Raw genomic sequence first — 9860 nt, forward strand, 5'->3', positions numbered from 1 at the left:
ATAGAGATATTTACCTGATTCACATTAGTGTGCTTGTTTGCTTTAGTGTGCTTGTTTAATAAACTGTGCATATTATACAGCTAGTGTGTGGTCATTTTGGGGCATACCCTGCCTGTCAGCAGAACACCAGTGAGAGGTGAATCATCCACCAGCCAAACAGTCTGAAGGGCACTCACTGCAGCTGCCTTCCTTCGCCCTCCCTGACCCGGGATACTCCAAAATGCCCCATGATGGGAATTTCATGGATGGGGTGAATGCAGCCAGAATGGGGAGCCCCCAGGCTGAGCCCCGTGCTGGGAGCTGCTGCGGCTGCTGGTTTTCCTGTCGTCTGTGCTAGCTCTTTGAGATTTGGGGGTGACCACAGGCAGCAGGACGCCACCGCTGGTCCCAAGCCGGGGGGAGTGCATGAACCACGGTCTCCCCGCTGTCCATCCACCAGGCTTCGGGGTGATGTCACTGCCCTGCACCCGAGGTGGGCTGGGACCACGACGGGGCTCGGGGAAGGGGGGTCCGCGGAGGCCCATCGGAGAGGTCAGCGCTGCCGCTGCCCGCAAGGCGTAGAGCCCCGCAGGGATGGACTGGGCAGCCGAGGCCGGGCCCCTGCTGCCGCCGCTGGGCTCTCCTCCGCCGGCGCCGTCTGCATCCTGCTGAAGTGGGCGCTGCGCGCGGGGCTGCTGAGCTTCCCCCGGGCCTTGGGCAGGGCGGGCAGAGCTGCCCCGGCCTTCCTGGTGGAGCTGGTACGGGACGGGCGAGGGACCGGGACCGGGACAAAGGGCTGGCGGCAGCGGCATCCCCGAGGAACCTGCCACGGTGCTTAGGAGGCAGAATCCATGTCCCGAGCCGGGCTGGAGGGGAAACAACCAGGGCAGGAGCTGCCACCTTAAAGAGGCTCTTTGCATCTGAAGTAGCTCAACCTACAATATAATTGGTGGCTGGTACCAATTCACAGGCTGAGAAAATTGGGGCCGTTTAGCCTGGAGAAGCTGCTTGGAGGACTCATAGCAGCCTTCCAATATCTGAAGGGGATTACAAGGATGCTGGAGAGGGACTGATATCTGTTGGAGGGACAGTAGGGCCTAGCACAAGCAATCCAGGAGGTTCCTCAATTGTGTGGAAGACAACTTCCTCTTGCAAGAAATAGAGGAGCCGACAAGGAGAGGTGCCATGACTGACCTCGTGCTCACCAACAGGGAGGGGCTGGTTGGAAATGTGATGCTTCAGGGAAGCCTTGGCTGTAGCGATCATGAGATGGTAGAGTTTGAGATCCTCAGGACAGTGAGAAGAGCATGCAGCAAGCTCACTGCCCTGGACTTCAAGAGAGCAGACTTTGGCCTCTTCAGGAACCTGCTCAGTAAGGTTCCATGGGATAAAGCCCTAGAGGGCAGGGGGGCCCAAGACTGCTGGTTGATATTCAAGGATCGCCTGCTCCAAGCTCAGGAGTGTTGAGTCCTGACTAGAAGGAAATGTGGCAGGAGGGCCGGGAAACCTCCATGAAGGGATAAGGAGCTGCTGAGGAAACTTAGAAGGAAAAAAGAAGCTTATAGAAGGTGGAAGCGAGGACAGGAGGCCTGGGAAGAATACAGGAACATTGTCTGGGAAGCTAGGGACCAGGTTAGGAAAGCTAAGGCCCAGCTAGAATTAAATCTGGCAAGGGATGTGAAAGATAACAGGAAAGGATTCTATAGGTGCGTAGCAAATAACAGACTAGGGACAACATGGGCCCTCTCCGGAAGCTATCAGGAGAACTGGCTACCATGGATTTGGAGAAGGCTGAGGTTCTTAATGACTTCTTTGCCTCAGTCTTCACTGGCAAATGCTCTGACCACATTGCCCAAGTCTTGGAAGGCAGATGTAGGGACTGCGAGAATGAAGACCTTAGGCCCACTGTAGGAGAGGATCAGGTTCGAGTCCATCTTAAGAACCTGAATGTGCACAAGTCCATGGGACCTGATGAAATCCATCTGTGGGTCCTGAAGGAGCTGGCAGATGAAGTTGCTAAGCCACTGTCCATCATTTTTGAAAAATCACAGCAGTCAGGTGAAGTTCCTGACGACTGGAGAAATATAACCCCCATATTCACAAAGGGGAAAATGGAAAACCCAGGGAACTACAGACCAGTCAGCCTCACGTCTGTGCCTGGCAAAATCTTGGAGCAGATTTTCCTGGAAAGCATGCTAAGGCACATGAAAAGCAACAAGGTGGTTGGTGACAGCCAACATGGCTTCACTAAGGGGAAATCCCGCCTGACCAATTTGGTGGCCTTCTATGATGGGGCTACAGAGCTGATGGATACAGGCAAAGCAGTTGACATCATCCACCTGGACTTGTGCAAAGTGTTCGACACTGTCCCGCACGACATCCTTGTCTCTAAGTTGGAGAGACATCAACTTGATGGATGGACCACTCGGTGGATAAAGAATTGGCTGGATGGCCGCACACAAAGAGTTGTGGTCAATGGCTCAATGTCCAGTTGGAGACCAGTAATGAGTGGTGTCCCTCAGGGATCAGTGTTGGGACCAATCTAGTTCAACATTATTGTCGGTGTCATGGACAATGATTCTATGATTCTATGACTCTTCATCAGGGACTGTAGCTATAGGACAAGGGGTAATGGGTTCAAACTTAAACAGGGCAAGTTCATGTTAGATACAAGGAAGTTCTTTACTGTGAGGGTGGTGAGGCACTGGAATGGGTTGCCCAAGGAAGTTGTGAATGCTCCATCCCTGGCAGTGTTCAAGGCCAGGTTGGACGGAGTCTTGGGTGACATGGTTTAGTGTGAGTTGTCCCTGCCCATGGCAGGGGGGTTGGAACTAGATGATCTTAAGGTCCTTTCCAACCCTAACTATTCTATGATTCTACCCTTCATGCCCCAAACCACCAAATCTATACCTAAAGTATCACCTAGGGCTGATTCTCCACCCCTATGCTGACCTGTGACAGCCAGCCACCTGGTTGCTGGCCATGGCCCTGCTGGTCCCCCTGGGTCCAGGGGATGACGTGGTGCTTCTTGCCAGGTCCTGTCCCTGCAGGGCTTGCTGGTCTTCCTGGTGAGCAGGCTGGCGGTGCTGGGCTATGCGGCATCCCTCAGCACCCAGCCCACCTACCAGGGGGTGGTCTGGGTGGTGTGTGGGGAAGCTTTGCAAGGTCTGCTTCCTCCTCAACCTCTTCATGATCTCCATGGCCCACCTCAGGGTTGTGGGTGACCAGCTGGAGAAATGTGAGTTTTTTCCCTCTATAGCTTGCTTGGGACCGAGGGGAAGGTGGTCCCACATGGGATGGAAGCAGCCCTGGGGTTTTCTTGGTACCCCCAAGGATGTGGAGCTCCCTGACCCTGCCATGGTGTGATGCTCCCAACCTCCTTGGGCAACTCTTTGGGGCACAGCTGACCCCTCCACTGCCCCCTGCAGTGTGTGACTTCCTGTACCCCATCAGGATGCTGAGCAGGACCCCCCTGCCACTCCCCTGGTACGCAGACCAGCACTTCACCCTCTCAACTCTCCATGTCTTCGTCATCTTCCCGTTCTCCATCCCCAGCAAGGTCGGCTTCCAGAAGTACTCCAGGTACCTCCTGGGCACCCTATATCCCAGGCCACCTCCTCCCGGCTGCCAGGGTGCTACGTGCTGACTCTCCCATGCCCTGGCAGCATCCTGGGCATGCTGGCTGCCTGTTACCTCACCCTGGTCATCTTCCTGAAATACCATCTGCAGGCGGAGAGCCTGGGCTTGCCCAAGCCCCCCCAGCCCTCCAGGCAGGGGGAGTTTAGCCCCATGTCCCCATGTCCCTCCCATCCTGTCCTCTATGGCATTAGCATAGGCAGGGGATGGCCCTGGGTGGGGGGATAGGGAGGGATGAGCTGGGGACAGTGCTGGCAGGGCAGTGGGTGGGTGGCATCCCCCAGTTCCAGCTTTCATCCCAGCAATCTCCCCCATTCTCCCAAAATCACCAGGCAGAAGGTTCCTAACATGGCATCCAGGCTTCACAGCTTATGCCACCAAGGTCCTCTCTGCCTCCAGGGGCTTCATGCCCTTCACCCCGCACTTCTTCCCCTCCATGCCACAGGGCCTCCTCCTGGGCCTCCATTTTCAGTGTCATCCGCACCATCAGCTTCAGTTTTCAGGTAGGTCACCCTGGCCCCACTGTCCCCTGCTGCCGGGGCAGTGCTGGCAGCCTCCAGCAGCATCCTGGACCATGTGGACACTATCCCTTGCAGGAGGGTTGCAGGGAAGGGAACCTGTGGCTGTCACCCAAGGTGGCTGCTGGGCAGGGCAAAAGCCCATGGGGATGGGTGAGAGTGGGACAGGGCACCCATGGGTGGGAGGGAAGGTGCTGGGGATGGGGGGTTGTCCCTTCATGGGGCCCCATCACCACCCCCCTTGCCTTGCAGTGCCACAAGGCCTGCATAGAATCATAGAATCATAGAATAGTTAGGGTTGGAAAGGACCTTAAGATCATCTAGTTCCAACCCCCCTGCCATGGGCAGGGACAACTCACACTAAACCATGTCACCCAAGACTCCGTCCAACCTGGCCTTGAACACTGCCAGGGATGGAGCATTCACAACTTCCTTGGGCAACCCATTCCAGTGCCTCACCACCCTCACAGTAAAGAACTTCCTTGTATCTAACATGAACTTGCCCTGTTTAAGTTTGAACCCATTACCCCTTGTCCTATAGCTACAGTCCCTGATGAAGAGTCATAGAATCATAGAATCATTGTCCATGTCACCGACAATAATGTTGAACAAGACTGGTCCCAACACCGATCCCTGTTGTCCCACACAACATCCTTGTCTCTGAACTGGAAAGACATAAATTTGATAGATGGACCACTGGGTGGATAAAGAATTGACTGGATGCCCACACACAAAGAGTTGTGGTCTGGGATGGAAGATTTACCACTTCTTTGGGCAACCTGTTCCCAACTTCTTCCTTATAGCTATCCTAAACTTATAGAATCATAGAATCATAGAATAGTAAGGGTTGGAAAGGACCTTAAGATCATCTAGTTCCAACCCCCCTGCCATGGGCAGGGACACCTTGCCCTAAACCATGTGGTCCAAGGCTCTGTCCAACCTGGCCTTGAACACCGCCAGGGATGGAGCATCCGCAACCTCCCTGGGCAACCCATTCCAGTGCTTCACCACCCTCACTGTAAAGAACTTCTTCCTTATATCTAATCTAAACTTCCCCTGTTTAAGTTTAAACCTGTTACCCCATGTCCTATCACTACAGTCCTTGATGAAGAGTCCTTCCCCAGCATCCTTGTAGGCCCCCTTCAGATACTGGAAGGCTGCTAGGAGGTCTCCACACAGCCTTCTCTTCTCCAGGCTGAACAGCCCCAACTTTCTCAGCCTGTCTTCATACGGGAGGTGATCCAGCCCTCTTATCATCCTTGTGGCCCTCCTCTGGACTTGCTCCAACAGCTCCATGTCCTCCTTATGTTGAGGACACCAGAACTGTACACAGTACTCCAAGTGAGGTCTCACAAGAGCAGAGTAGAGGGGCAGGATCACCTCCTTTGACCTGCTGGTCACGCTGCTTTTGATGCCGCCCAGGATACGGTTGGTTTCTGGGCTGTGAACGCACACTGCTGGCTCATGTTCAGTTTCTCATTGACGAACACCCCCAAGTCCTTCTCTGCAGGGCTGCTCTGAATCTCTTCTCTGCCCAACCTGTAGCTGTGCCTGGGATTGCCCTGACCCAGGTGTAGGACCTTGCACTTGGCTTGGTTGAACTTCCTAAGGTTGGCATCGGCCCACCTCACAAGTGTGTCTAGGTCCCTCTGGATGGCATCCCTTCCCTCCAGCATATCAACCGAACCACACAGCTTGGTGTCATTGGCAAACTTGCTGAGGGCACACTCAATCCCACTGTCCATGTCGCTGACAAAGATGTTGAACAAGATTGGTCCCAACACCGATCCCTGAGGGACACCACTCATTACTGGTCTCCAACTGGACATCGAGCCGTTGACCACAACTCTTTGCGTGCAGCCACCCAGCCAATTCTTTATCCACCGAGTGGTCCATCCATCAAGTTGATGTCTCTCCAATTTAGAGACAAGGATGTCGTGCGGGACAGTGTCGAACGTTTTGCACAAGTCCAGGTGGATGACGTCAACTGCTTTGCCCCTATCCATCAATCAGCTCTGTAGCCCCATCATAGAAGGCCACCAAATTGGTCAGGCAGGATTTCCCCTTAGTGAAGCCATGTTGGCTGTCACCAACCACCTTGTTGGTTTTCATGTGCCTTAGCATGTTTTCCAGGAGAATGTGCTCTTCACCACCCTCACAGTAAAGAACTTCTTTCTTATATGTAACCTAAATCTACAGCAGCATGCGCAACCATAGCTTCTCCCACTGGCTCACAGTCTCTGTTCTCTCCATGCTCATCTGCCTGCTCATCTACTCCCTCACGTGTAACCCCAGCACCAGAGCCCTTCACCCCCTCCTTGCCCCCCTTGTCCTCATCCTCCTCGGGGCTCCTCTGTCCTTCTCACCAGCACGGCTGCCCACCCCACCTCTCCATCTGCAGGGCTCTATGGCTACCTGACCTTCGGCAAGGCCATGGCACCCAACATCCTGATGTCCTCCCCAGGGAACAACCTGGTTATCATTGTCACCCACCTGCTCTTCGGTGTCTCCATCACCATCTACCCCATCGTGGTGCTGCTGGGCAGGTGAAGGGGTGGTGGCTAGCCAGGTGTCCCCTGGCCGGTGCAGCTCCACTGGGTGCCACCAGCCCCCCCATATCCCCTCAGGTCGGTGGTGCAGGATGTATGGGTGTCCCCCAAGCGCAGAGCCATGGTAGTGCCTGAGGTGCAAGAGCAGCAGAGCCAGGTGAAACTGATGGTCACCTGGATGGCTGCCACGCTTGCCATCGCCCTCTTCATCCCAAACATTGGCAAGGTCATTGAGCTCATTGGGGGCATCAGCGCCATCTTCATCTTCCCAGGCAAGAGTGAGCAGTGGGAGGGAGAGGAGGGGTTGCCTGTGCCAAGAGCATTGCTGGGGCAGGGGGGGATGCTGTGGTATTGGTGGTGGGTAGTCCATTCTGGCCCCATTTTGGGGGTGCAGGGACATGTTTTTGGGGGACACTGCTGTGGGGCCTGGATGAGGGGTGCCATGGCAGTGGGGCTGAGCCTCTGTGTTGGTGGCAGGGCTGTGCCTGGTGTGCATGACTGGGGCCTGCACCCTCGGGCCATGCAAAATGTGAGTTTCTGCACACTTGGCAGCTGTGAGAAAGGGCAGGGGTGGGGGCAGCATCCCATGATCCATGGCCCCATCAGGGTCCCTGGGATCACCATGGCCAAGGCAGGAGGAGCCCCATGAGGAGGGGGATTTGGGGCACCTGTAGGCACTGACATCAGGAGCCTGTGGTGGGGCTAAAGGGTCATATGGAGGGATGTGCTCCAACACTAGGGATGTGCCTGGGTACCAGGGTTGAGCCCAGGCACTGGGGAGGTGCCCATAAATTGGAATGTGCCTGTGCACCAGGGGTGTGGCCAGGAATGAGGTTGTGCCCAGGTACCAGGGATGTACCCAGGGATCAGGGAGGTGCCCGGGTACCAGACCCCTTGCAAGGCAGAAAGCAAAGGAAAGGAGAACAGCGGGGTTTGGAGGCACTGGGGTACCCAGTGGGGACTTGGGTGGGGGTCAGAGTGGCATGGTGCCCCAAGGCTGCAGAAGCCCATGTTGGGGGACCTGGCATGTTGCTGGTGAGTTTTGGGGTAAGCATGTGCCAAAGTGTGTCTATGGTGCCCATGGGGAAGCAGTGGAGTCTGAGTGAGGATGGAGGTGATGTGTGTGGGGTCCTGCCCCCCATGGCAGCTGGAGGGAGCACCCTGGGACCTTGGGGTCTTGGCCAAGAGGGTGCCCTGGGGGTCCCATGGCTATCTGAGCAGGAGGGAGGGTGACCCCAGAGATGCCAAAGCACTGGGAGCTCAAGGCAGGCAGTGAGCAGGGGCACCCAGGTGAGCAACAAGGACTTAGAGAGGTCCCTCAGGGAGATCCACCAGAGTGTGACCCCGGGAGTGCCATCACCATGAGAGGGGACAACACAAGCCAGAGCAATGGGGACAGCGAAGGGACAGTCCCAGCCTGCCTGGGGCAGTTCTGGAGGGCGCTGATGACCCCACAATGGAGCAGCAGTGGGGTTTGGGGTGAGTGCTGTGTCCCAGGGGCTTGGTGTTGGCCAGGGGCTGTGTCCCCAGGGAGAGGGGGCAGGGGGGTGCAGACCCACAGGGCTGGGGATGAAGCCAGGTAGGGGACAGGGGTGGGGGCATGTGGCAATAGGGTGGGAGCTGGGGGTGTGTGTGGATGTGGATGTGGCTGTGCCCGAGCATGGGTGGGGGGGCAGATGTGGGTCTGTGCCCCCTTGGCAGGGTGTGAGAGACTGAACTGAAATCAGACTCCACCGTCCATTCTCTCAAAGACTGGTATGAGAAGCTGAGGTCCACTATCTTGAAGATGGATGTGAGGAGCTGAGCTAAGACCCCACTGTCCATTGCCTGAGAGATGGGTGGGAGGAGCTGAGCTAAGACTCCTCAGTCCATTATCTCAAGGATTGGTGTGAGGAATTGCTGCCCATTATCTCAAGGATTGCTACAGATGTGCAGTTGAAGAGCTGGCTGCAAGACCAGGGAAACTAGATGCACATGATCCACCAGGAATGTGCAGTATGTGACATTAAGAACAGAGGTACTCCCCCCAACACATAATAAAAGGGGAAAAAGGTAATCGCCATGGGGGACGCCCACCTCCGATGACAACTATGGACCCTGGGGGACACCTGCCACCAAAGATGACAACTACGGACCCTCGGGATGCAGCTGGATCCACGGTGGTGTCTATCTCTCTGCACTCCGAATTCTTGCTTAATTTCTATCCTTTTTTCCGATCTGTCCTATTGCTATCTTTTTTGTAATAATAATATTTTTTTATATATCTTTTTATAATAAACAAACTGACCGATTGTGGTACTCGACCTCACTTGTGTCTTAATTTCACTCTGGGGATCATGAACGAAATATTTCCAACACTGGGTTTTATCCAGTCAGACCTTGACACAGGGCCACTGGGCACAGCCAGCACCAGGGATGGTCTCGTGACTGCCAGGCTTTTGACCAAGTGTTGTGTGTTATTGCAGTGGGCATAGGGGATGCACTGGAGGGGCTGCTGGGGTCTTCAGCCATCTGTGATGCAGAGTGTGGCAGAGGAGGCTGAGACCCTGCAGAAGGCTCCACACATGGGGGTCAGGGGGTTGCATGTTACTGGGAGTCAGTTTGGTCCCACCAGCCCCTGCTCGTGTCCCCGCAGGGCAGCTCTCATTACTTGGGGTGTCCTCTCTGTGCTCTGTGGTGCCTTCATCTGCGGGCAGAGCGCTGCCCTGGCCGTGCTGGGGCTGCTGCACTGAGGGGCCACCCTCATCGTGCCCCCACCATGAGCCCCTCCCCCATGCCCTGGACACAGCTACACTGCTGGACCCCATCATAGTTTTATTTCACATCACCATCCCTGTTGTACAGCGGCTAATAAAGATGGGAGAGGGAATCAGTGAGGGCCATGAGCCACACACCCCGAGGGACCCCCACACATGGCGGGGTGGGGGCAGGATGGGCAGCGAGCTCCTCACATGCACGGACAGACACACAGACAGAAGTATAGACCCCAGGAAGGCAGCCACCCCCACATCTGCAAGGCACCCACTGCCACCATGAAGGAAACCCCTCAGGACCACCTGCACCCCACAGGACTAAGGAGAACCCCAGGAGCAGGGATACCCCCTTAGCCACCACCCTGACCCCCCCATCATGGGTCCCCCTCCCTACAGGCACAGCCTCACCCCCCACAGCCCACTCC

General features: G+C 55.8%; 1 protein-coding gene across 1 annotated transcript; it reads left to right on the forward strand.

Moving 5' to 3' along the window:
- The first annotated feature begins 254 nt into the window (after positions 1-254).
- Positions 255-9428, forward strand: LOC115619296 (putative sodium-coupled neutral amino acid transporter 8). The gene is given in 12 exon segments (XM_030511334.1): positions 255-737; positions 3030-3127; positions 3129-3217; positions 3408-3561; positions 3645-3749; positions 4061-4118; positions 4386-4404; positions 6323-6418; positions 6535-6679; positions 6761-6954; positions 7160-7211; positions 9318-9428. Coding segments are annotated over 12 exon segments (1590 nt in total). The 3' UTR covers positions 9415-9428.
- Positions 9429-9860: the final 432 nt, after the last annotated feature.

The sequence above is a fragment of the Strigops habroptila genome, chromosome W (assembly GCF_004027225.2).
Source record: "Strigops habroptila isolate Jane chromosome W, bStrHab1.2.pri, whole genome shotgun sequence".
NCBI lineage: Eukaryota > Metazoa > Chordata > Aves > Psittaciformes > Psittacidae > Strigops > Strigops habroptila.